This window comes from Tursiops truncatus, chromosome 7 (assembly GCF_011762595.2).
Source record: "Tursiops truncatus isolate mTurTru1 chromosome 7, mTurTru1.mat.Y, whole genome shotgun sequence".
NCBI classification, from domain to species: domain Eukaryota; kingdom Metazoa; phylum Chordata; class Mammalia; order Artiodactyla; family Delphinidae; genus Tursiops; species Tursiops truncatus.
The window spans coordinates 54,276,880-54,304,296 of record NC_047040.1 but is presented as its reverse complement, the minus strand read 5'-3'; the positions used below and the strand labels follow the sequence as shown (position 1 = coordinate 54,304,296).

Below are 27,417 nucleotides of genomic sequence, written 5' to 3'. Positions count from 1 at the left end.
AGTGAACATAACAAAAAAGAAGCATACTCACAGATATAGAGAACAAGTTAGTGGTTACCAGTGGGGAGAGGTAAGTGGGGAGGAGAAGTAGGGGATTAAGAGGTACAAACTATTAGGTATAAAATAAGCTACAAGGATATATTGTACAACAGAATATAGTCAATATTCTATAATAACTATAAATGGAGTATAACCTTTAAGAATTGTGAATCACTATATTGTACACCTGTAAGTTATATAATATTGTGCAACAACTGTACTTCAATTAAAAAAAAAGAATAAAAGAAAAAGACCCAGAATTCTGAAACAGCCAAGAGTTTGAGAAAGAGAGAAGCAGATTTGATTAAGGAAGAAAATGGAAACACTGAGAAATCAGGCAAAAGAGAACACTTCTTAAAACGTATGAGCCTGCTTTCTCCTAAGCTGGATGGTACTGGATATCTCTATAACTGACCAGATGTGTGCAGTTTGTTACTTCATTGCCTCTATAAAGTAGTGTCTTTTATCACTAAAACCACCAAAACCAACCAAATCCAAAAATTAAAGCAAGAATTAGCACATTTGAATCCAAACATCCCTATATGAAAGGTCCCTTGACTCACTAATTAGATAATTGCAACATTTAGGGCAAATGTCAACGTTCAGTTAATATCTCAAGAAACATGCTGAAAGTAAATGCCAAAAGTTGATGTTTCCAACTAAGGGTAGGCATTATTGACTTTTCAGAAGAGTGGCAGTTCCCAGAAGCACTGTGTACATCTTTACCTCATTAACATTCAGTTCTGCCAAACACCCTCCTGTTAGTCTTTGTATCTTGTCATAACTCATGAAAGTTTTTTTTTTTTATTAAGAAAAAGTCACATAGTTGAGGGCTGAAAGAGTTTTTCCTAGAAACATGCCCTGTAGAAAATGAGTTTCACAAATATTTCTTCTTTCTCTAGGAGAGGGAAGATATTAAAAATTTAAGACAGCAGTTTGATATAGTTACTTTTGAAAAGTAACTTCTTTTAATGTTCAGTATCACAAATAATGTATGTGGAGTGTGGCCCTGGAAGCTGACAAATAAATGAAAAACACAAGGGGCATGTAAAAGACACAAAGTAGACAGCAGAGTAAGTACAAAGACTGTATAAAACAAAGCACTGGCATTTGGGGCAAAGGGTCAGCCTGTGATCAGTTCTGGTGTACCTTTGGGGGGAGCGGCAGGTTCCTTCTTAGGCACAGGAACTGGCTTTTTCTCCTCTGGCACAGGTTTCTTGGGAACTTCAGGAACTTTAAAGACACCATTGTTGAAACAATTGAGAACTCTAGCCTCCTTGTGAGACATTTAAGATTACATTAAATCATAAATCCTCAGTAAGAGTGAAAGAATTTAGGAAGTAATTTAATATCAAGCATGTAACTTGTGATGAAAATACATGCTAAATACATCAATACCATACAGACATTACATACATTACATGAAGTGGACAAAGACCCAATCAGCATGGTCTGGAGTCTAAAGTATTCCTGACATTTGTGTAACATATTACCACAAGTTAATGAAATCAACATACACAGAATTAAAATACATTACAAATGTAGCTTACAGATACTATCTCATTAACACACAGAGCCAATAGAAAAAGGTACAAGAAGACAGACATTAAGAAATTTTTTTCAAAAATATGATTCTACCTTTGGCTGGTAGGGGCTCCACCTTTTTAGGAAGGTGGGGAACAGGGACTACTTCCTCTGAGACTGGTTTCTTGGGTGGCTCAGGGACTTTAAAAAAAAAAAAAAAGGGTCGATTTTGAGAAATTGTTCATTTTGACAAGGCATATGCTGTTGCAAGACTTAAAGAGTAGACATTCTGGTTTTATACCAATTGAATGCAAGAAAATTACATGTTAATCAAGGATTAAGGGCAATGAACTAGTGGCTAATTAGAAAATGTGACTGTTACTCATTTTTAACTGAAGGAACCTCCACTTTCCTAGGAACAGGTAGGAGCACCCCTTCCTCAGAGGTGCCAGTGCCTGTTCCTCAGACACCAGTTTTAGAAACTTCACTTTTATAAAGCCGCAGCATTAGAACAACTGCATTCAATTATCTTAAATAATTTTTGTATCCTAAATGTTTAACAATTTGACTGGGTGTAGGAGAGGGTCGGTGGAGGGAGGGGAGCCCTAATTTGTAGCCACTGCCAGTTTCCAAGTTCCAGCCTCTGTGGTGGTGCAAATACATGCATCCTGGCTACCAACGATGATGTCATTGTCTCGGAGTAGGGAAGGGATGAGAAGTAGCACATAATTATCCAGTATTTCCACAACACAGAGGCAATCAACGTAACCTCAGAAACATAGATAATAGGAAAATAGTAATGAGTTTTGAGCATTTATTACCATAGTTTTAAATATAACTTATTTAATTTTATATAATTTAACTTTTAATCATGGAGGCGTTAAATGCTGGGTAGCAAAATTCCTGAAAATTTAACCATCAGCTCTGGTGAGTGGGTATGAGCTGGCTCCAGGACACTGTATTTCTTTTCTTAATAGATTTAATTAATTAATTAATTAATTAATTATTGGCTGTGTTGGGTCTTCGTTGCTGCGCACAGGCTTTCTCTAGTTGCGGCGAGCGGGGGCTACTCTTCGTTGCGGGGCGTGGGCTTCTCATTGTGGTGGCTTCTCCTGTTGCAAAGCACGGGCTCTAGGTGCATGGGCTTCAGTAGCTGTGGCTCGCGGGCTCTAGAGCGCAGGCTCAGTAGTTGTGGCGCACGGGCTTAGTTGCTCCGTGGCATGTGGGATCTTCCCGGACCAGGGCTTGAACCCGTGATCCCCTGCACTGGCAGGCAGATGCTTAACCACTGCACCACCAGGGAAGCCCCCAGGACACTATTTCTTTTTCTAAACAGGTGGCCACTAGATTGTAAGCTCCATGAAGCAGGGAACAGAGCCTCCAGGAATTGTCATTCCTCTCTCCAATACCCTCCTCCTGGTCTTCTCCTCTCCCTATGATGTCATTTGCACATAGTGGCTAAAGGTCTGTGGACTGCGACTAAATTTATTATTTAATATTAACATATTCAGATATTTACTTTGGAACTTTTGAAAGATTTTAAACTTAGAATAAATCACTAATACCTTTAGGTGGAGGCTCAATCTTTTTGGAAACAGCAACGTGAATTTTCTCTTCGGTAACAGTTTTCTTTTGTACCTCAGGGACTTTAAAAAATGTACATTTTAGTTCCTGGCATGCCATACTATGGGTGGTATTGCAATTTACAAAGCATATTGAAATACAAATTAAAACAGACAAATGTGAAATGAAGAAGATGACAAATATTCACAAGGAGACAGAGATATCTACATAATCATGAATTAGATAAGAAGAGGGATAAAAATCCATCTGAAGCCCTTCCATTTGAGCCCCGTATTCAAATTTGCCTTATACCTGTGACTGACACTTCTTCCTCCTCTGTGTGAGAAGCAAAGAACATCTTTTCTTCTGAAATAACCATCTTCTTTGTATGTACAGCAGGTACTTTAAAGAGAGTATTTCACATTAGTATTTCTTTTTCCAGTTCAAGACATCAGATCAAATACATGGCTTGTTTAGACACAGAATTAGTGGGTTAATATGATAGCTTGAGAACAAATTCAGTATTGACAAGAAAACAAATCATGTTTTGATCTATAGGGACAAACAATCCAGGCAGCCTTTATCAAACATTATTAAATGGGAATCAAATAGACACAACTTCTTCACACGTGATGTGGTGCTTTCCCAAATCCATTAGGGTTTATTCATATAAATGAGGGGATGAGGGATATTATATGGAATGGAATGCATGGCACAATAAAGTTAGAAGACTACTGATTAAACACAAATCCTTCTTTAATTAAAAAAAATTATGTAATTTTAAAGTGATACTAAAAACAAAGATAATGTTATTATTTACTTAAATTATATAAATGTGCAGCATAAAATGTATATAATATATATAATATGTCTTTATTTTGGTGATTTCAGATTTGTGAGTTGTTCAGTAATATATGTATACATATTCATACACATAAATAAAAATGTTTAAAACTTGTAGCTGAAAGACAAAGATGTATACCTTTCACTTCAATAACTTCTTCCTGCACTGGAGTCCGAGAAGGTTTTTGTGGAACAATCTTCTTTGAAACTTCGGGTACTTAAAAATATGTACAAATATATTTGTATTGTGAAGAATACTGCTTTGCACAAAATTTTAAAATATCTTAGTTTAGATGACTATATAAATAACATGTGACTATATATCAGTAAACAATTACTTGTGTACATGGTACGAGAAATGTTTTAAATGATAATACCTTTGGTGACTTGAACTTCTTCCATTCTTCGAGAAGTCTTTTCAATTTTTTCAACTATGGGCTTCTTTACAACTGCAAGCATTTTAAAAAAATTGCAGTACTTTTAGAATTTCTATTAAAATAGTCTGTCTCTTTTTCTCTCAATTTTTAAAGAGAGACAAGTTTGTTGCAGTGAACTTTAAGTACAAGCCTCTGTACTTCAAGTATTTTGGTTATTTTTTATATTTACCACAACAATCTTTTTATCATCATTTTACGTTTGAATTAAATGAAGTAGGTAGATATTCTTAGGAAAAAAATCACTGATACAATGAAGCTTCCAGAAGAAGTTGTGCCTATTGGATTGAACTGGTGATTCATACATTTTTGCCCAGCAAGCCATGATAATGACATCGATGATGTGATCTATTTAAATAATTCCAATTACATACCTTTAGGAGGTGGTACTTCTTTCTTTTCCGGTACTTTTGCTGGAATTTTCCTCTCATGTGATTCTTTAACAAAAACACAGTAATAAGGGATGCTTGAATAGGTTAAGTTCTAATAGACTGTATCAATTGGCAAATGATATAAGTTAAGAATCATATACAACTGTGTAAATTATTGTATTTGGGATCTTTATTGCTAACAGGATTACTCATGCTGGATTTAGAAGCAGGATCAAGCAGAGATGCAGTGAGGCAGTGAAACTAAAACTTGAACCTCTGCATTAGAAAAGAGCACTTGGAATTCAGTCTTAGTAATACGATTAAATGATTCAACTTACAATATCAAAGCATGAAAGTAACTCTGAAGACAATGATGCTTTTAAAGATTCTAAAGATTTCTAACTTTAAAAAATGGAAATCGTCATTTCATCTATTTCATATCCATTGCACATCAGGTTAATAACCTTGAAAATATAAAGAACTGAGCAAAAAATGAGGAAAAGAGAAAAAAGTCACTCAATTAATACATACCTTCATAAGCCTCCTTTTGAACTTGGATGACTTCTCTTTCTTGGTAAGTCTCCTCCCACTCTTCCTCCCCTTCCTCATAACCTTCTTCCCTTTCATAGTATTCTTGCCCTTCTTCAAAATCTTCTTCCCATTCCTCATGAACTTCCCTTTTAGCTTCTACCTGGGTCTCTTCATACTCTTCATCCGGTTCCTCATAGTAAGGCTCTTCATATGGCTCCGTGTATGGTTCTACCTCTAGTTCGTCATAAGGTTCTTCCAAAGATTCTATGTAAACTTTCTTCTCCTCGTAGACTGCTTGCTTTTTCTCATACACAGCTTCTTTTTCTTTCTGAACCTCTTTCTTTCTGGTTATGGTCATTATTTTCACTTCTTCAGCCTTGGAGGATACATCAATCACTTCAGGAGCTAAAATAAATAAATTAATTAATTTAAAAAGATAATATTAGCATGTTAATTATATCCATACAATTACTTAACGAAATGAAAGTCTATGTGGTCAAGCAATATCAGTATCTGAGATCTCAGCCTTATATTGATCATTTACGTTTTCTTTGTGTTGGTTCTGTTTAAATTTTTGTTGATTATGGAACACAGTCAGCAGGGTCAAGAGACACTCTACTCTTAACCTGAGGATTTTTCTGGTGTGAACAAAATGGCATTCAGTAAATATTATCAAATGAACACATCTTCCATTGTTTCATGGGAGCTCCAGTTTGTAAAACCCTTAGTTTTTTTTTCCCCATGGAATATCTTAATATTTGATCATTTTGTAGAATTTATTTCTAATATTTCTGTAGTTACTTAAATTCCAAACTATTCTTTCAAAAACAGTACTAATTTTAAAGCTATATTTTTGACTATCGAATATAACTTTTTAGTCAATTTGATAAAGACAATATTTAAAGTCATGTAACCAAATCAATTAGTTGCTTTCATATGACAACTTTAAAAATATTAAGGCTAACATTATTCATATGATCCTTAACATTTGTGTTAGCTACAGTTGAAACAATAAGGGATCCCCTCTCTTTCTAGCCCTCACCATTTCCTTCCCTGAGTCCACTGCACTGAGGCTGCATAAACATTTGCCTGGGTTTTTCTTTCCTGGAATTCGGCCAGTATGAAGTAGCCATCATTTCCACTGCTAATTTTACTGTAGCAGAGGAGACTCTACAACTTTATAATAAGTTGGAAGCCTAATACATAAAATAAGAATACAACGCAGAGATGCAAATCTCAGAAATAAATAGAATAAAATATTTCATTTACCTTCGGCTGGAATTAAGGCAGTAGGAGGTGGAGGCTTCTTGGCAACCTCTGGAACTTTGAAAACATAAAATACATGTTTATCTTTAGACTATAAGTTTTTTAATGCTTACTAATCCTGTATACTCTTGTTAGCCATTTGTATGATCTGTGACTACTACCCATATATAAAATGCTTTTATAAGATCCAAATTTAGCTCACCAAAAATGCTACGCAATGCCATGTTAACGAAAATGCAGGAAGGCTGATATTTTATTCTACTTTATGTTGATTTAAAACAATTTAAATTAACATGAAACATAAAGAGAATATTTGGTATGTCTGATGCTAAAAATAATGCATGTTTAATTTTTTCAGTGATTAACAATAAAGTTTGGGAAATAGCCATGCTTTTTTGAGATTCTTCTTATTCTATAACATCTCACAAATGACCACAAAAAAAAAGTCTCAGTGAATCGTGCCCTATGCTCCTGGATTCTCCTTTTTTTAGGAGGTTGCTGTACTTTAATCTTAGCCAGATGGATAAAATTATTTGCTTAAATTTAGTTATCCCATCTTTTTCCTAAAAATTTTCCAGGATATAATAAAAATTTAAAGTAACTAAATTGATCCCCCTGCAAAAAGTGTTTTATTTTTCCCTGCGAGTATTGACATTTAGCTCAGGTGAACCAGGAAGGGTGCTGAGTTGGGCTGGAGTGGCCACTTAAAATTAGTGACCTTCTGTTGGTCTGACTTCTGTTGGTGTGACTTGATCAAGACCAGCTGTTGGACCAGAGGGCAGTACCTTCTTTAAATCACTATCCAGAGATAATGAGAACTCTCTGGTGTTGCCATTGGGTGCCATGGGTAGACATAGGCACAGGAGGATAGAGGAGGAAAAAAAGGGGAAAAGAAAGAAAATTGAGAGAGAAAGTGAGGACTGAATCAAAGAAGAGGGTGAGTGTGAGTAAAGGAAGAGGTACCATTTTGTGAATTCACACTCTTAACCTTCCTCTATCCTCCACTATTTGGGATTTAAATTTTTTAACCAAGAGAAAAGCAGTAAGACTGAATTTTGATTAATTATAATACCTTTAGGTGGTGGTGCCTCTTCTTTGGGCTTTGCGACAACTTTTTTAGCATCTTTCTTCACAGCTTTTTTGGTCACTAAAAAATGAGATGTCAGATGTAAATTTTACTAAAATATTTTCATGAAACTGGGAGGTTTATTGAAAAATTTTTAAAATTAATTTAATTTATTTATTTTTGGCTGCATTGGGTCTTCATTGCTGTGCAAAGGCTTTCTCTAGTTGTGGTGCTTGGGCTTCTCCTTGCGGTGGCTTCTCTTATTGAGGAGCACGGGCTCTAGGCCCGCGGGCTCAGTAGTTGTAGCACACGGGCATAATTGCTCCGCAGTATGTGGGATCTTCCAGGACCAGGGATTGAACCCGTGTCCCCTGCATTGGCAGGCAGATTCTTAACCACTGCACCACAAGGTAAGTCCTGAAATATTTTTTTAAATATGTTTTGATGGTAACAAGAGATTCTGCACATTATTGCAAGATATCTGTTTCAGAAAGATCTTGGACTACAAAGCAGAACCATTTTTTTGGAGGGAGATAGAATATGAAGGGTGATCTTACATCTTCACTGATTTTATGCCTGCTTAAAGTTTTCAAACATCTAGAGTAGATCCAAGTGATATCATAAATAGCAGAGGTACAGCTTTTCATCTTCATTTCACTTAGGTAAGAACACTTTATAGTTTTCAGGAAAAAGAATTAACAAGTGAATTAGTAAAATTAAAGTCCCACCTATGCTATATTGCGGAAGTTTTGTCATTTCTGACATTATACCTTGATCCTGGCCCCTGATCGTAACTTGATTATGGCTCCTAGTATTCATGAATAAATAACACTTTTGAATTTTTAAAATATGATTTAATTTCTCAAGTTTCCCAGTGGGCACTCAAACTTAAGTCATGTTGACACTAACACTCAAATCATAAATCATTCATTAAGATAAATTATTATTTCTGACAACAAATATAAGTGGAAATCTATTTTATGATTTTTGATTCTTATTCATTTTTGCTATCATAAGTAGGTGAAATATAGTTAATTATGTTCATATAAATTATAAAAATGCTTTTCTTTGTTATTGAGATTGTAGTAGTCATAAAACTGGAAGTGCTTTTTGTTTTTTTTTTAACTGAATTTCCCCTGGGGCTGGCTGAAAACTAGCTCAAGCTTTTGACACCAATTGTAGTAGATATTAGGGAACTAGCATGTCAAACCATGGAAACTACTACAGTAATGGTGGCTTGGCTTTCGAAAAATGTGACTTTGACATGCAGAATTTTTTCCTGATGATGCTGGGAGAATTCTGACAGCAATTCTGAACTCCCCAGAACTCTAGAAAGTCCCAGGCAGTCTGTTGACTGATTAGTTGAGAGTTTGGGGGCACAAATGGTACAGTTTATCTACTGAAATATCTGAGAAGGACAATTTCCTGGCTCACTCATGAGTTTATTGGAGAGCTCTTTCCTTAGCTTAAAAAAAAAAATCAAAGATATTCTAAATCATATTTTTATAACAAAATAGTGAATTTTAGCGTAGTTAACAGTGTAACTGGGAAAAAACACAATCTATAATTTTAAATCTGACTATACACTAGTATTTTTTATTTCTATAAGCTTCACGAGAATTTGACTGTATTATTTTATTGCTTTATGTAGTAGTTAGGAAAATATGAAATGTGAAATCAGTTTGCCATTAATGCTTAAGTGATTCCTTTAAAATAAAATATTTTAATATTAAGCATCATATTTGTTTTTTTTCTGATGATTTTCAGACTTTAAGGCACATGTCTTACATATTTAGTTAATACTTAAGAGCATATAATTTACATTTTGAAAGGCAATTCAAACTGCTGACCACTAGAGGGCCAACATGTTGCATTAAACAACATTTTCCAGGTCTGTAATAGTTCTATATTTTGACATTTAGGTAGATAACATATAATACCTTCAATACGTTTTGCTGGTGGTTTCTTTTCTTCAGGTGATGGTAGCAACAGGGGGATGGGAGGAACCACTGTATGAGGAATTTCTGAAGAAAATAAATGTCATCATAAGTAACATAGTTTGGTTTATTTTGTGTGAAATATGATGAAAAGTCTCATGCATTTCTTTCAGTACTTCAAAGGTGTTATAGCAGGAATTCAACAATCAGAACAAACAAAATTAGCATCTATTTAAAATTGTAACTACTCTTTTGCTTTGATTTTTAATTACACAGTGAAGAATATGATGAGAAAGAATTTGTTCTTGCTGTATGCTATGGTTTGGCATTGGTAACTTCCTAGTGGTAGGATACTGCAGCTTCAAGCCCAGGGGTCATGGTGCTGGATCTTACCTTCTGGAGGTACTGCTCTGATAGGCATGGTTGGAATTGGAACTCTGGAGTCAGGAATATCTGAAAAGGGACATTTAACAATGATAAGCACCAAGAGACTGAAAACACAGATATTTATTAGACAACTAAGATGTGTTTGATTGTCAGGCATTTCCAACAGCAGAATTTAACATATAGAAACAAAGATATTAAGATTCTTTTGTAGGCAGACACACATGCAAATTTATTCCCTGTGAAAATTTGTTCTACGGCCAAACTTGATCCTAGATATCAGCTGAATGTGACCTCATTATCTCTAATTTCCCAAACTCACAAAGCCTAACATTGGTATTATTTTACTGAAAATAATTTTACTGAATAATATTTTACTGAAAAAAAGAAATAATATTTTTAGACATGTTAGTTTGGCTTCTATCATTTACAAAATTACACTGAATGTATTGTAAGGATTGATTTTTTTTTTTAACTTACCAGGAGGCTTCATCTCAAGTTTGATTTCTGCAAAAGAAAAAAAAATGATATTTTTTAAAATTTAGAATTGTCTTGGCAGGCTACTTTGTTTCCAAGATTGCACTGTGATTTGAATGTGGTGTTTTCTGACCTTTGGTTGTTAAGTACAGCTCTGCTGTACTTCTTGCTTCACCTCTGGGCTCCAGTCGAGCAATTACTGAATAGACACCTAAGGAAAAAATCGTGAAATGTTTGCTTTCTGATATGTTTGTAAATAATGCTTCTTTATTTAAATATAGTATTTATTTATATTTCTCTTTCCTATAAAAAGTAATCTAGATAGAACTACAGAGTATAAGCGTAAACTAGAGTAGAAATAAATAAAACAGGCAAAGTTGAAATTATATAGTCACAGGGACACTGTCAATTAAGTTACCTTCGTCATCTGGGGTCACGTTGTGGATGGTCATATAATGGCAGCGACCGTCATTCCTGAAGTTGTATTTCTGGCTCTCGGTCAGTTCTGTTGGTCCTTTGTACCACGTTACAATGGCGTCATCGAAGGACACCTCGCACTCGAAGGTGGCAGACTGATGCTCACTCACCACAATGTTCTGTATGCGCTTCGTAAACTGAATTGGTTCAGCTGTTTAAGTACAAAAAGAGTTCAAATTTAGATTGTTTGGGAAGGAATTTCTTTCACTGTGCTTTCCCCACAGATGTTTAAAGTCTCTTATCTTTTTATCCGATTGGAAAATAGCAGAAAAAGGCTGAAAAGATAAAACAAGAAGAAAGTGCACTTCTTCGCATCAGTAACAAAAAATTATCCCAATACTTAAGTGTATTCCTACAGGATCAATGTGGGAAAGTTTAAAGAAATCCCTGAAAGTCCTTACAATATTTACATGAAGGCAATAGTCAAGCGTGCTTATAACCCAAAAGTAACATTTAAACTTTAAAAATGTTAGTGAAATGGGGGCTTCAAAATAAAGGGAACATAAACTTAAATTTTTACTGTATACTTCTCATTCCCCTTTGAAATTCTTTCTTTCCTCTGTAAAATAATTCTGCTATTCAGGATCTAGAATTGTTTATTTTTTGGCTTGTATAACTTTCCCTGTAAAAATAATTTCAAACTCAGTAGGAAATCTGCACTTCTAAATTTCAAAGGATTCATTTTGAAGAGTTCTGAAACCTGCTTTGCAAGCACCCGTGGGCAGGCATGAAGTCCACCCACTGGGAATGGCAGGGTATGTAGCAAGAGAATAGGCTGGCGTGGAGGTCCCTCTGCAAAATTTTATCTGGGAGGCTGGGATTCAACGTACTGCAGTATCATGAATAGCTTAGATGTCATATGTACTCTGGTGAGCTTTTCTTTGAAGGATCGTATAAAAGGAGGCAATTATTTAACAAATGATAAGTGGTTTCCACTGGATCCTTTAAATGAAAAGAGATTTAACATTTCTTAACTTTAAAATACAACCAGGCCTTGATATCCACTATAAAGCAAGTCAGAGATGTTGAAATGCTTATGTAAATAAGTCACATAGTTATTTCAACAGCTATAAATGGCAACGCCTGGAAGTAGAGCCCATGATTAGAGCCAAATGTTGCTGAATGCAGTCTAAAGGTATAGGTCTTTAGGAAATAAATATTGTTGCTCCTAAGTCCTAGCATTCCACTTCATTTCAGAGATTCGGAGGTTGGACTATGATCTTCCTATGAAACAATAATTTTTGAAAAATAGCTGCTAATCACACATCACATATGTTGTTAATTTTATCTATAAAGTTTCATACAGATAGAGTCAAGTTGATTCCTGTAAACAAAATGTCAGCTCCTAGCCAAGATCCTCAAGATACCTAGGCATGAAATCTGGTCCTTTCTAAGATTTATTTCTAGAATTCAAAATCATAGATGTGAGAATTATGGCATTTAACAGAATTGTAAAAAATTACTGAATTTAGCATAATTATGAAATTTAACAGAAATAAGTGTTAGAAAGTCAAGTCATGGTTTAGACTGAAATCTACTTCAGGTCAAAAAGAACTATGCAGCAGAATCGGCACTTACGTGAATACTTCCGTTTTGATTTCAAATGGATTTTGAGACGTGAGTGAATGCTATGAGTATGTGTGTTGGGAAATGAGACCACACAAGCGCTTTAAGATACATGTGATGGCAGGGTTGCAGGGGTCCTGCACAACATTTGCCACTGACCGATGCTGTGATAACTCCAGCCACAGTCTTTCACCCACCTTCAATTCTGAGCTCTGCTGAAGTTTCAAGGTCTTCGTATTTGCAGGTGTACTGACCCTGGTCCTCTGCTCGAACATCTGCAATGATCAGCTTATGGACTTTGTGCTCCACTTCTGTTTTATATCTACCTTGGGGTTTAAGGATTCTGCCATTTCTGAACCATTCGGATTTTACATTTGGCACAGAAAACTGGCAAGTCATGGTACAAGTCTGGCCTTCTTTCAAAGTAACATCCTGAAGATGCCGTTCCCAGGCAGGCTCTGTGGGTATGATACAATATACATTTTGTACGATATCACATGTGATGTACTCAGTAGTAAATTCATCTCACAAGTTTTTTTAAAAATAATAAAACTCTTTTTCCTTACCAATTACAGTTAGTTTAGCACTAGCGATGTGTGGACCACACACCAGTCTATAATTGCCCTGATCTTTAAGTTGACAGTTTTTGACTCTGAGGGTATGTTGATCACCATCAATGCTTATTTCAAATTTATCACTGGGTTCCAGTTTTTCAGTCCCTTTGTACCATGAAAGCTTGATTTCCGGATAATTAATCTTAATGTCAATTTCAAACACAGCATCATTATCTTTCAAAACTGTCTGATTTTCAATGTCCTTGATCAAAGTGACAGGCTAGGAGAATAAAGAATTAAAATGCATTAGTCACTCCTTCCCTTGTAATTCCCAATAATAATTTCTTCATTTTGTGATCAGCATAATTCATTTTACCTCTGTCTGTGACAGCCTTTGCTGAATAAATGATACAAGTTCCTCAAATTCCTTTTCTTCCTTCTCTGACTTCTCTATTTCCTCAATTTCCTAGGGAGGAAAAAAAGCATAAGTATTACATATGGAATAAAATTTGAATTAGAGGACGAATGATTATATTTAACCTCCATTTTTGATGCTGCTTAGGTTATATTAACCATCTTATACAACTGTAGGGTTCTGAAAACTCAAAAGGCGTATGTTAGACGTTTCAAGTGTGAATTTTTAAAGATGATACTATATGTAAAAGATCATACCAATCTATGTGTCTCTTCTACTTGACTTTGCTTTAGCATTTCAAATGCTTGAAGAAGACCCCGGAAGTCAGTGATTCCATACATGCGGGCATATTTTTCATATTCTTTTGGATCAATATTTTTGAGAAGTTCCAGGATATCAATTTCCTCTTCTTCCCCAGCTCCTTTCTTTAAGGCTGGAGTCCTAAATGAAATAAGAAATAAACGTGAATCACCTGTCTTCTACTTATTTTGAATTGTCTATCATCATTCAAAGATTATAAATGTAATAAAATTTTTTCCACAAAGGAATAGTTTTGTGTCCTTTATTTAAGAACTACTAATTTTACCATGTTAACTGTGAAACAAACAAACAAAATTGTGGGTTTGGAGGTGGAGTGGATTAAGATCAGACTATAGTCACAAAGTATGGAATTTTGATCAAAGAGTTTAAGAAAGGATAACAAAAATATTTTTGTAAGCTTTACAACAAAAGAGGCTAATGAAAGAATTATAAGGAAAAATAATAATAGCCATGGAAAGCATCACTAAAGAATACATATATCATGAGGAAAATATGTAGAAATTAAATGTTGATTAATTGATTAACAGTGATGTTCAAACATAATTGGTTTTGAAATTATTGGCAATTATGGAAAATGTTTAAAATGGTTGATCTAGAAAGCCATTCAGAGCAAGAGAAATTACACATAGAAACAAAAATTTCATGCCTAGACACACAGGTTTCTCTACAGGCCATTTCCTTTGTTCAAAATTTTAATAAAAATTCACCTCATTCTCAAAAGTTTCTCAAGATTATTCAGAAATTGATGTTAATGCACCACTAACTTCCACTCAAATACTGTGTATTTGCTTATCTGTTTCTGTTAAAATGTCTATATGCTAATGTTCTTTCACAATCTGAATCTTGGAGGGGATGGTCCATGAATGGAACATTACCGTGCATGGTACTTTATTGAACTTACTTTTTCAGCATGGCTCTAAGATCTCCTTCAATTTTCTCTTGTTGCTTCCTTTCATCCACCTGTAGATTAACATTACTTTCAATTTCACCATGCTTGTTAAATGCGACACATCGGTATAATCCAGAATCGGTTTTTGTGGTGCCTCTGATCTCCAGCTTTGCTTCACCATCTTTCTGGTGGATAAAAATTCGACCTCCTTGGCTCAGTTGTCTCCACTTCCCTTTTGTCCACTTAACATTTGGAACTGGATCACCTCCAACTTTCGCAATGAATGTTGCAGTGGTTTCTAAGGAACAAAGAAAACAAATCAATAAAAATTTAATTTTCCAAAGCCAGTTTTTCTGAAATGAAATCAGCAGTAAAATGTACAAGACAGATGAAGATGTAATTTTCATGAAGTACTTACTTTCTACAACTCTCATACTCTGAGGTTCTGATATGAAGAAGAGTTTTCCATCTACTGCTGCTTTCTTAGCTGCTGGGACGGCAGCTGGTTTGTCTAAAACAACACGTTTATATGTTTTTTAAAAAAATCACAATCACCTTCAAATTGTAATAAATAATTTCCTTTGAAAAACAGGCTTTAAGAATATGGCAATGTTACAAATAGTACACACTCTATATAAGAGTGGACTATAGAAGACAAAGCAGTTTCATAGATATTTATAACTAGTTGTAGCTATCACATGCAGATTGAACTGCAATCACATTAATCGCATCAAGTTTTATATTTCTCAACTTGGTTTTATTATATAGATTTCCTTTAGGGATATGGTATCAGGCTACCTTATGTCACATTATTACAGGATCATTTTTGGAACTCCACTTAGTTACATCCTTTTGGATATGGTGAAAAAAAGGTCAAGAAGTGTGATGGTGAACTTGGGGTACTTTCAGAAAATTTGTGTGGAAATTATTGCCACTAAATCACCTAATATTTCAATTATAATAAGGAGACTATAAATTGCAAATGAGCAGTAACTGATAATTCTAAAAATCTAATTCCATTCTTACTTAAACTGTAATAAGCAAATAAGCAAATAAACACAAGCAGTTGACTTAATCCAAATAATAGTTTTGAGGTGTCTGTACCTTTAATGGTCACTTTTGATTTGCAAGTGTCACTTCCAGCCACGTTTGAAGCTTTACACACATAATCTCCCGCATCTGCTTTAGACACATCCTTGAGTTCCAGCACAGCAGTCCCATTAGCAAAGCTGAAGCTGCATCTGTCTGAGGGCTTTATTTCCCTGCCAGCCTTCAACCACTGGATCCTGATCGGTTCTGATCCCTGGACGTGGCAGCTAAGCTGCACGAATTCTCCTTCACTAACTGTTACTGGAGTAGGGTGCTGATCAAACACAGGTGGCTTCTTAGGTGCTAGAATTAGAAAGGGATTTTCATGAGGAACATAAAAACAAAAAAATATTAAACTCCAGAAAAGAAACAAGTTTTGCCTCTAACAGGTAGCACTGGTTGCTATAATAGAACTGAATCATGTGCCTTTGTCTCTGAAAGAAATAGTTACATGTGTTGGATTTTATAAATAGAAAAAGGTTTAAAAACAAGCAAAGAACAGATGCCATGCTGCCCATGAATTACCCAAGCATCTGTGTTTTGCAAACATTAGGCACTGCAAACACTGCACTGGCCGTTCCTATAAATTTCGATGTCATATAGCACACCGTTGATTCTCTCAAACCTGCATGCAGCTGTATTTTCACTGAACCCTAAAAACGAAGGACCTGTTGGAGAACTCTGCTCATGATATACAATGTTTGCTACCCTCTGGGAAAGAAAGCCAACATTTGAGTAACCGTGAGCCCACATGTTAATATGTGATTTTCTCTTATGATCATCTGTAGCTATTATATGCAGCTACAGTAGCATTTAAAATCCAACCTTTGCCCAAAGGAATGAGGCGTTGAGGCTCAGTGCTCAAATGAAAACCCGTGAAGAAGATATCAGTAACATGATGGGAAGGCCATGTATAGCTTGGTGTTATGTAATGATTTTATTGAATGGTTCTGAGACCTACATATAAGGAAAATAAGCAATATTCATGATTGCAAAGTTGAAAACTTCTGATATCTATTCATTTTTAAACTCTATGGATAAAGAGCCTCAGAATTCTATAGAAAGTATTTATCTACTCAATGTAAAACCATCATGAATCGTTAAGCATTCATTCTTCATTTAACTAAATGTTTTAAAATTCAAACGCATTTAAGTACTATTAAGTGAGTGATGAAATTAGAATTATAAAAAGTTAACTCAATGATATTAGCTTATTAGTAATCTTAATCTATTGATGATATTAACCTACTGTCTGTGCACCCTGACATGGCCAGCTAGATCATCAGAGTTGGTAATTAACTCCCAGTTGTTCAAGGAAGTTAGACTGAAAGTGATTTTGATGAACTGCCTCATAATTATATGGATGAAACAAATGGGACCTAATGAAACTTAAAAGCTTTTGCACAGCAAAGGAAAACATAAACAAGATGAAAAGACAACCCTCAGAATGGGAGAAAATATTTGTAAATGAACCAACTGACAAAGGATTAATCTCCAAAATTTACAAGCAGCTCATGCAGCTCAATATCAAAAAAAACAAAGAACCCAATCCAAAAATGGGCAGAAGACCTAAATAGATATTTCTCCAAAGAAGATATACAGATTGCCAACAAACACATGAAAGGATGCTCAACATCACTAATCATTAGAGAAATGCAAATCAAAACTACAGTGAGGTATAACCTCACACCAGTCAGAATGGCCATCATCAAAAAATCTACAAACAATAAATGCTGGAGAGGGTGTGGAGAAAAGGGAACCCTCTTGTACTGTTGGTGGGAATGTAAATTGATACAGCCACTATGGAGAACAGTATGGAGGTTCCTTAAAAAGCTAAAAATAGAACTATCATACAACCCAGCAATCCCACTCCTGGGCATATACCCTGAGAAAACCATAATTCAAAAAGAGTCATGTACCAAAATGTTCATTGCAGCACTATTTACTATAGCCAGGACATGGAAGCAACCTAAGTGTCCATCAACAGATGAATGGATAAAGAAGATGTGGCACATATATACAATGGAATATTACTCAGCCATCAAAAGAAACGAAATTGAGTTATTTGTAGTGAGGTGGATGGACCTAGAGACTGTCATACAGAGTGAAGTAAGTCAGAAAGAGAAAAACAAATACCATATGCTAACACATATATATGGAATCTAAAAAAAAAAAAAAGTTCTGACAAACCTAGGGGCAGGACGGGAATAAAGACGCAGACATAGAGAATGGGCTTGAGGACACGGGGAGGGAGAAGGGTAAGCTGGGACGAAGTGAGAGAGAGGCATGGACATATATACACTACCAAATGTAAAATAGATAGCTAGTGGGAAGCAGCTACATAGCACAGGGAGGTCAGCTCAGTGCTTTGTGACCACCTAGAGGGGTGGGATAGGGAGGGTGGGAGGGAGACACAAGAGGGAGGAGATATGAGGATATATATATATATGTGTATAGCTGATTCACTTTGTTATACAGCAGAAACTAACACACCATTGTAAAGCAATTATACTCCAATAAAGATGTTAAGGAAAAAAAAAAAGAAAAAGAAGTTATACGGATGAAGCCATTATGGTTAGAGGATCAGATTGAGAAGATCTCCTTAAACAATACAGTCTATTTCTTTGCCTCAAGCTATGACTGTGTATTCATAACAATATGCAACATCTTTCCACCCATTTTTTTTTCTTTCTGAGCAAATTTTACACTTTTGTATGAGGTTAATATTCATTTATAGGCTAAAAGCTTTGGGCAATATATGTCAGGCAATAATCCTTTAGAAATATCTTTAGAAAAGAGAATGTTTCAGAATGTGATAGAACTCATAATAAGCAAAGGTAATGCAATATTCAATGATGAAAATTTTTAAAAATTTCAAAACAAATGTGCCTCATAAAAATTTATATGTCACTTATGTATGAATTTCAAAGTAGACTTAGACTTCTAACTACCTGAGAGAATTTCGAGATGTGATTTACAAGCTAAGGTACAGTCCATTTATTATATGACACCTACTTTCCTGGGCCACATAATTAAATTACAACTAATGTATATTTTTTAGTAAACATATGTGGAATTGTGGCAAGCCAATTAAATAATATATATTCACATCTGTTATAACTTACTTGGTCGAGATGTCAGAAGAAACACACATGGCTGTCTAATAAGGCAGTAAAGAAAAACACATCATGCCAGGGGCTCTGAAGGTGACTTACCTTTGATGACGACTGAAGATGTACACAGAGCAGAGCCTGCATCATTCCACACTTTGCACGTGTACAAACCAGCATCGTCCATGCTTGCCTTCTTGACTTGCAGCAGAAGTGTGTTGTTCTTGAATGTGATTTCACAGTTAGACGTTGGATGGATCTCTACGTTATTTTTGTACCAAGCGACAGAAATAGGCTGGGAACCAGCAACACGGCCCTCGAGTTTGAAAGAGTTCCTTTCTGTTTCTTCTACTGTCTCCGAGAGTTTTTTAGTGAAACTTGGTGGAATTAGCCGCTCTGTAAGAAAGTTCAAGGATATATGAAGTGGAATCCAGAAGTAGGTTACTAATAGGAGGCTTTTCAAGAAAGAAAAGTCATATTTTAAGTTCAAAGTCAATGCTGACCAACTGAATACACCATATCAGTGTAATGTCCCTAAACATATTGGCCTCTTTCCACAAGCTTATTTTATTTTTAAATTAAAACAATTTTTTAATTTTACATTGGCATATAGTTGATCTACAATACTGTGTTTTTTTTCCTTTTATTTTCACAAGCTTATTTTAAACTGTTCTCTGATTTATGGGATGGATGATAAGAATAACTTATGGTCATTTACAGAACCAGATATTTGTAAAAAAGAAAAAAAGAAAAAAGGGGGGGAAGGAGTGGTCTTAGGGTTATGTAGGATATATAAAAACTTAGAGAAATACAGATTTTAAAAGATCACCTTTTCTCTAGAGAAACTTATTTCTTCTGAAACATTTTTATGTCAGTGGTTTAAAAACGTGCTAAATTTCATCTGTCCTAATAAAACTGCACCCTTAGGATGTGATATACAAAGATACCTTTTATATTGAGCTGAGCCATGCAGGAGTCCTCTCCCACTTCATTGACAGCATAGCACGTATACTGTCCAGAGTCTCCTTTGTCTACTTTCAGGATTGTCAGGTGGGCACTGTTTTCCAGATAACTAATCTGATAGTTTCCACCACTTTGGATCTGTCTGTTGTCTTTGGCCCAGGTGACCTTTATTGGTTGTGTCCCAGTCACATGGCACTCAAAGTCCGCACTGTCTCCCACCACAGCATCCACAGGGGCAAGAGGGATGTCAAAGAAGGGCGGGTTCTTCCCCTCTGAGAGGAGAGCAGAAAGACATGGTTTCAGGCTCCATACCTGACCATCCCAGTTCACACAAATCATCCTCCTCTAATTTCAAATTTGGTTATAAAAAATTTAATTACAGAAATAGAAATTTAAGAATCCACACACCTGTGAGAATGAGTCTGGCACTGGAAGAAGCAGAACCTATAGGATTTGTAGCTGTGCAAGAATACTGGCCTGCAAAACTCCGATCTGTTTGAAAAATATTGAGAGTGGCTACATTATCTAAAAATGATGTTTGTACATTGGGGCCGTCTTTCAACGGCTTGCCATCTTTAAACCAAGACACCGAGATAGGTTCTGATCCACTGACAGCACACTCAAAAACAACTGGCAGCCCGACCGTTTCTTGAACATCTCTCAACTGTCGAGAAAATGACGGTGGAAGTTTTTCCTCTGTAGGAATAGAATTAAAGTAATGAATACTTCTGGACATTTTGAATTTACTGAATAGTCTTCTCACAATTATTGTTATATAAATAATGGGATTCCTATAAAAATATCAGGAGGTCTTCACATATCCTGAATTAACTTGGACTCAAAGAAAAGCAGGTAAATTTTTGGAGCAAAAGTTTTACTTTGATGCCACGCTGACGCATGGTAGGTGTAAAAATATGTAAGCCAGCAGAGAAACTGATTGGCTTAAGGTACATCTCTGGCATGTAGCAGATTTTCTTACTTTTTAAGACTGCTTTCTAGCAATCTGCATGAGACACCCATGGGTGGAATTTAAAAAAATATGGTTACTCATTTTTCTGAAAGATTTAATTATAGAGGCAAATGATGACATGATCCTTCCAACTGAAGATTAGTCATTTTATCTCTCTCTGTAAAGGTGATCAAAAAAGAGAAACTGCTAATTTGTAGGCAGAACTACTTAAGAAGAAAGTTTTGCATTTGGGAAGATTTTTCCTAAAAAGAAGACCCTCGCCAGATATTTTAAATCTTGTTCAAAAGAAACACATTCATTCACTTAAAAAATATTGCAATCACCTTGAACAGTCAGGAAAGTTGATGAAGAAACTTCTCCCACACTGTTTTCAGCCCTGCAGATATATTCTCCACTGTCATTACTATCAACCTGGTTGAAAACCAGTGTAGCAACATTGTTCCTAAAATGCATTTTGTAGGTAGTCGTGGGTCTCAATTTCGTATCTCCTTTATACCAGGACACCCCAATTTCAGGGGTCCCAGCAAGTTGGCATTGCAAAGAGGCAGAATCTCCAACGGTCACCTTCACAGGCTCCAACTGCTTGACAAAATATGGTGGTTCTGCAGCCAAGAGAGATAACCAGTCATGAAGGAGACATGCCAGGATGGTTATTTGTATATAAAGACACGAACGTGCAATCATAACACACCTAGTATCAGGATTTGTGCTGAACAGGAGTCTTTCCCGGAAGCGTTTTCAATGTAGCAGTTGTACTGTCCTGCATCCTCCACTGTGCTGCTTGGAATTTCCAGGATTGCAGATTTTTCAGTTGTGGTTATATGACACCTCTGAGAAGGAGTTATATTTGTGCCATTTTTCTTCCATGTAACTGAAATGGGAAGAGTTCCAGTATACGTGCCCTCTAGGATCAGGGGTTTTCCTTTCTCTAGGCTGTAATCATTGAGCTTCTTCACAAATTTGGCTGGGGCTGTAGCAGGCAAATTGAAAACATGAAATAAAGCACATACACACACAGATACAGGCACACCTATTACTTCATGTATATTAATTGTAAAAATGCAGAATGGCAGTCAAACAAACCTTTTACATACAGATGTGTTGTACAAGAAGCTTTGCCAGCTTCATTACTAACGATGCAGGTATATTCTCCACTTTGTGATGTATCTACATCAAACAGCTCCAGTTCAGCAACTGAATCCTCCAAAGACACATTACATCTGTCCCCTGGTACTAGTTCACTGCTACCCTTGAACCAGCTGACACTGAACGGGGGTGTTCCTTTTACAAGGCTTGTGAAAGTTACATTTGCTCCAGTTAAAACATCCATGGGATCAGGTTTCTGAACAAAAGATGGTGGTTCTAAACAAAAAAGCACATACCGGAAAAAGTTTACTACTTTTGAATTCTGATGACAAAAATGTTGAATAAATAATGAAACGCAATTCTATTTCGCTGTTATTTTTAGCTGACCTCTCACAGTCAAAGGAGCACTACACTCATCAGAACCAGCCACATTAGTAGCTATACATGTGTAGTCGCCGGTGTCCGAGTCTTCCAGCATGTTCACAGTTAAGGCACAAGTGTTATCCGTCAGGGTGGTCTGGTACTTCCTTCCACTGCTGATCTCGTTTCCTTCATGGAACCAGGAGACGGAGATTGGAGGTGACCCATAGACTTTACACTCCATTACCACTGAGGAACCAGACAGACCATTTGTCTCTTTCAATTTTCTTGTGAATGAAGGAGGCACAATTCGGTCTGAATGTGATAAAAATCAAACAAACAAGGACATCAGTTATAAAATGATTTGAAGAGAGAATTATTGTCTTTTTGATGGAATATGCCTAGATCCATTTGGCTCTTCTGTGAGGATATCACAGAGTTCCCAGTGGGGTCACACCATGGAAAGCCTTGAGAATCAGTGGACAAGACGTGCTAGTTGACTTATTAGGAATGTTGGTCTCTCTTTGCTGTGAATCATTATGTGGAGAATTACTCCAGCATAAGTGACAGTAGAAGACTACATATCCTTATTCCTTATCCAGAGATTAAATGTTATTCCTACCAACCTGAATTGTGGAAATTCCTCCAAAAGAAAGGGATAGAACTTTTGGACTTGGTTTTCTTCTAACTCTATAGGTCTATTACCTCTGATTTTGCTGATTCAGAGGATGTCAGACTCATGTCATGCTGTAGAATGTGGAGTTTCTTATACACACGTATGTAAACCAGGAACTATACTATAATAACAGTGAAACAAAAGCCCAACCAACCAACCTGAAACATGAACTGAGGCTGTGCAGCTGTCTTTGCCCACAGGGTTTTGCACCTCAAAACTGTACACCCCACTGTCACTGGGGGTCACGTTAATAATCTTAAGGCCAGATATTTTGTTGAAGAAGCTGATTTTGTATTTGCTATCACTTGTCAGCTCTTTTGCATCCTTAAACCACTTAGTAGTGAGTTCGGGTGTGCCAGTGACCATGCACTCCAAGGTACAGGTGTCTCCCGTGGTCACTTTTATGGATTCTGGCTTTTCGACAATTGCTGCAGGCTCTGGAACGAGACGTAAATTGTTTTCAAATGTTAAAATCACATTGAAAACCTAAAGAAGACACGAGTACTGGTAAGTGCGTGCGTTCTATTCATGATGACATTCTATCTGCACTAACCGAGGATGGACACCGTGGCAAAGCACTCTTGCATTCCGGCATCGTTTTTGATCTGACAGGTGTATTTCCCGGCATTGGCTGTTTCCACTCTTGAAAACTGTAGGGTTGCAATGTTTTCTGAATAAGAGATCCATATATTGTCACTTTCTCTGACCATCTCCCCCTTGTCTTTGAACCACACCACGGAAATGGGCTCAGTGCCTTCAATAGCAGCCTGAAGCCGAACTTCTTCACCAACGATGGCAGAAATGTCACTGGGCTTCTTCACAAATCTTGGTGGTGCTGATGAAAAAGAGGCAAAATCAGGGATTTAAAATGTGTGGGGCGATGGGTATTTCCCTCAAAGCTATGAATGTTAGGAATCAAACTGGTGATCATGTGTTGTTTCTATTTCTTAAAGAAGAGGCATTTTTGGTGAATGGGAGCAGAGGTGCATGAGAGTTTGTACTAAGCAGAAAGAGTCGAACATCTTGGCCTCTCTAGCTTTCTAAATCCAATCAAAACCTCCTGGGAAAATTGTCTAAAAGGGTAATTAGTAGGATTTAGAAATGGGATGCGCACTAACTATAAAAGGATTTAGAAAGGAGAGAGGGGAAAAGTACAAGACAGCTAGTGGTAAAGGATGGGGCAAGAGCTGAGGGGCCAAGAGGGTATTAAAGTTAGAAGGAAAACTGTAAGCAGAAGAGGATGGAGTCACTCTAACCTTTCAGAGTGATGGAACCAACACAGGTGTCTCCCCCCACGTCGTTCGTGGCTTTACACTGATATTCCCCAACGTCTGCAGCACTGACGCTCAGGATGTGAATACTCGTCAGGAAGTTCTCAGACATTATCTTGTACTTCTTGCCACTCCTAAGTTCTCTCTTGTCTTTATGCCAAGAAACTTGAAACGGGGGGGTGCCCTGAAGCTCACATTCAAGGTGAACATCAGCTCCTTCCAGTGTCTCAACGGGACGAGGCTTTTTGCGGAAAACGGGTGGTTCTAAAATTAGGAAAAAAGGAACATTAGGATGTGTTCTGTAACTATGTAGTTACAAGTAAGAATCAGTTTTCCATTCCACCATAGAGAGAGAACACTACACTCGATTTTCTATTGTGTCCTTTAAAATTTTTAGAACCTCGACGGAGAGTCAAACAGGGAATTGAGAGGACAACTAGGAGGAAGTTAACGTGAAAAACATGAAAGAAGGGTAGGAGCTGACCTTTAACTTTTAAGGTGGTGCTGCTGCTTGCTCTGCCCGCTGCGTTGCGGGCCTCGCATGTGTAGTCTCCGCTGTCTTCTACACTGAGAGCGTGCATTTCCAATACCGCCACCGAGTCATGGAATGACATTCTGAATTTACTGCTCTCTTGAATTTCAGTCTCATCCTTATACCATAAAACTTTGATTTCTGGAGACCCTCCTACTTTACATTCATATCTTGTAGATTCACCTTGTTTCATGATTCTTGAAGGTTCTAGCTTCTTAATGAACCTGGGGGGTTCTATGGAAGCAAGACAGAAAACACAAGGGAAGAGAAGGGAAGACACGTATAATTCAGGATGAAGTGAAAAATCAAACAGAGAGGTCTTTAGCTCTGGAAGACAAATTTATTTGCTGCGGTTCAAGGAAGAATAGTTAGGTGAAACTTAACTAGAAAATTCCTATAAAATATATTTATTTTTGTAAGCACCCACATCAAATATTATTGCAAAAGGAAAGAGGAAGAGACATTTATCCCTTTTGTGCAATCCTCCTACCAGCAAAAGAATCACTTTGTGCAAGATCACAGTCAGAGTGTGTATCTGTTGGTGAAATCACACTACGGTTTACAGGGATTTGAGAGAGTTTGATTACTTTCTTGTACGTGAACCAGTGCAGGACGGTCTATTTCCTGTGGCTGCAAAGATATCAGTTATGTACCATGAAGAGTCAGAGTAGCAAAATTGGGTTAGATATCTTAATGTTTTAAAGTGCTATTTTCTCTTATAGGCCTTAAATAGATATTTCTTCAACCTTCATAATATCCCTTTGAAGTGGGGAGAGCGATCGCTTTCTTCATTAACTCAATCAAAAAATTCAAGTTTAGGGAGATAAAAATAATTAGCGATATATCACAGAGCATGTGGGCTGCTAAATCTAACTCTGTTTTAATTTGAAGTTATTTATAAACTATCACCATTAAAACCCTTAAAAATGCTCTCATGGGTTAGACCAGCAGCTCATTGAGTTAAATGTTTGATTTCTGACCACAGCAGCCTTGAACATGCTACAGAGAGACATGGTTGCCTTCCATGATGTCAGATATTGATGTACTCCCCAGTCCCCTGGCTTCCATTGTTATTTAAGTGGAGCTAGTAGAGGAAAAGAAGTTGACACAATCTGACTCTTCTTGAAGGGCTTGATAGTTTGGGGCTCTGCTAGCCCCTCGAGGAACAAAATCCATTAATTTATAAACTAATGTGGAAAGTAAGTCATTCGAGACAACTTCCTTTTATTGTCCTAAGATAATTTCTTTCAAACTTGGGTTTTCTTGCAATTTCAGCCTTTGAAAATGGACCTTCAGTCCATGTTTGACCAGTTTTATATTTTTTTAAATAAACATTATAAAAAACTTGCTCCCACTTAGAAGACCCTGGATCTATTCAATCACTTCCAATTCCTAGACCATAGTCCTAAACGTATCTTTCAAGCACATGCTTTCTCCTATATTTTCAGATGTTGAAATGAGACCTTACTATTTCACTTGAACAAGTACCTTGTACACCCAGATGAGCAGAACAAGAGTCTTTTCCAGCGACGTTGCTTGCATAGCAGGTGTATTGCCCAGCATCGACTTTGCCTACTTTGAGAACCGTCAGAGTGGCAGTATTTTCAACCAAAGTCATCTTGTAGTTGCCTCCAGGGCGAATCTCTCGGTTATCTTTGGCCCAAGTGATCTTGATTGGTGCAGTTCCAGTTATGTGACATTTAAAAGAACCACTTTCTCCAAGAGCAAGATCTACTGACACAGGCTTTAGATCAAAGAAAGGAGGCACTTCATGGTCTGAAAAGAATGAAGACCAACATGGTGACTTCAGTTTTCATGCTCCCAGACGTGGAGCAGAAACTAAGTGGCACCAGACCTTTGGTGGCCCGGAGCAGTGAAACTGCTTTATGATGAAGAGGGTAATGTGATGAGCTACCCACCTAAGAGGATGAGCTTCGCACTGGATGAAGCTGTCCCAAGAGGATTAGAAGCAGAGCAATTGTACTGACCAACATGGCTCTGGTCAGTTTGCAAAATCTGAAGAGTTGCTACATTATGAACAAAAGATGTTTGCAAATTAGCATCGTCTTTCAAAAGCACCCCATCTTTGTACCAAGACACTTGAAGAGGTTCTGAGCCATTGATGCGACATTCAAATGCAACTGGGAAGCCAAGGGTCTCCTGAACATCCTTCAGTTTTCTTGCAAAGGAAGGTGGAAGTTTGCGCTCTGGAAGGGAGTCACAGACAATCCTTATTTACAAGAGAGAAAACACCCGCAGCATACTTCAACCCATTAACATTGTGACGTTTTTAAGAAAGTGGATCTGTCAACACACAGCAAGACTTGTTAGGAGAACGATCATCACCTTTGATAACGAGCACAGCTGAGGAAGCCACTGCCCCCACGCTGTTTTCAGCCTTGCACGTGTATTCTCCCACGTCACTGGGATCCACTTTGTTGATTACTAAGGAGGCAACATTATTTCTGAATTGCATTTTATACGCAGGAGCCGATCGTAGCTTTGTGTGTTCTTTATACCAAGAAATTCTAATTTCTGGGGTTCCATCCACTTTACACTGTAAAGTTACAGGTTCTCCGATGGCTGCTTCCATGTGTTCCAGAGGCTCAATAAAATAAGGTGGTTCTGAGGTAGAAAGGATGGTAATCAATCAATCATACTAGCTAAAAGAGGATGTATTAAAAGAAAGAAAAGAGAGCAATA

The 27,417-nt window shown here is 36.8% G+C and overlaps 1 protein-coding gene across 1 annotated transcript in view; it reads right to left on the bottom strand.

Annotated features, from left to right (window-relative positions):
- The window catches only part of TTN (titin), a 281,892-nt gene that overhangs the window by 159,036 nt on the left and 95,439 nt on the right, over window positions 1–27,417 (bottom strand). Inside the window, 36 exon segments of the mRNA XM_033859976.2 lie at window positions 1,189–1,272; window positions 1,678–1,764; window positions 3,129–3,209; window positions 3,439–3,528; window positions 4,109–4,186; window positions 4,347–4,418; window positions 4,778–4,840; window positions 5,306–5,710; window positions 6,575–6,622; window positions 7,644–7,718; window positions 9,578–9,661; window positions 9,968–10,027; window positions 10,439–10,465; window positions 10,569–10,646; window positions 10,854–11,063; window positions 12,676–12,936; window positions 13,045–13,312; window positions 13,409–13,498; window positions 13,705–13,888; window positions 14,670–14,955; window positions 15,076–15,168; window positions 15,762–16,049; window positions 18,962–19,252; window positions 19,804–20,091; window positions 20,228–20,515; window positions 21,113–21,391; window positions 21,481–21,759; window positions 21,873–22,151; window positions 22,263–22,550; window positions 23,070–23,348; window positions 23,465–23,746; window positions 24,168–24,446; window positions 24,667–24,948; window positions 26,203–26,490; window positions 26,634–26,921; window positions 27,061–27,339. Of these exon segments, the coding sequence (XP_033715867.1) occupies window positions 1,189–1,272; window positions 1,678–1,764; window positions 3,129–3,209; window positions 3,439–3,528; window positions 4,109–4,186; window positions 4,347–4,418; window positions 4,778–4,840; window positions 5,306–5,710; window positions 6,575–6,622; window positions 7,644–7,718; window positions 9,578–9,661; window positions 9,968–10,027; window positions 10,439–10,465; window positions 10,569–10,646; window positions 10,854–11,063; window positions 12,676–12,936; window positions 13,045–13,312; window positions 13,409–13,498; window positions 13,705–13,888; window positions 14,670–14,955; window positions 15,076–15,168; window positions 15,762–16,049; window positions 18,962–19,252; window positions 19,804–20,091; window positions 20,228–20,515; window positions 21,113–21,391; window positions 21,481–21,759; window positions 21,873–22,151; window positions 22,263–22,550; window positions 23,070–23,348; window positions 23,465–23,746; window positions 24,168–24,446; window positions 24,667–24,948; window positions 26,203–26,490; window positions 26,634–26,921; window positions 27,061–27,339 (6,981 nt within the window).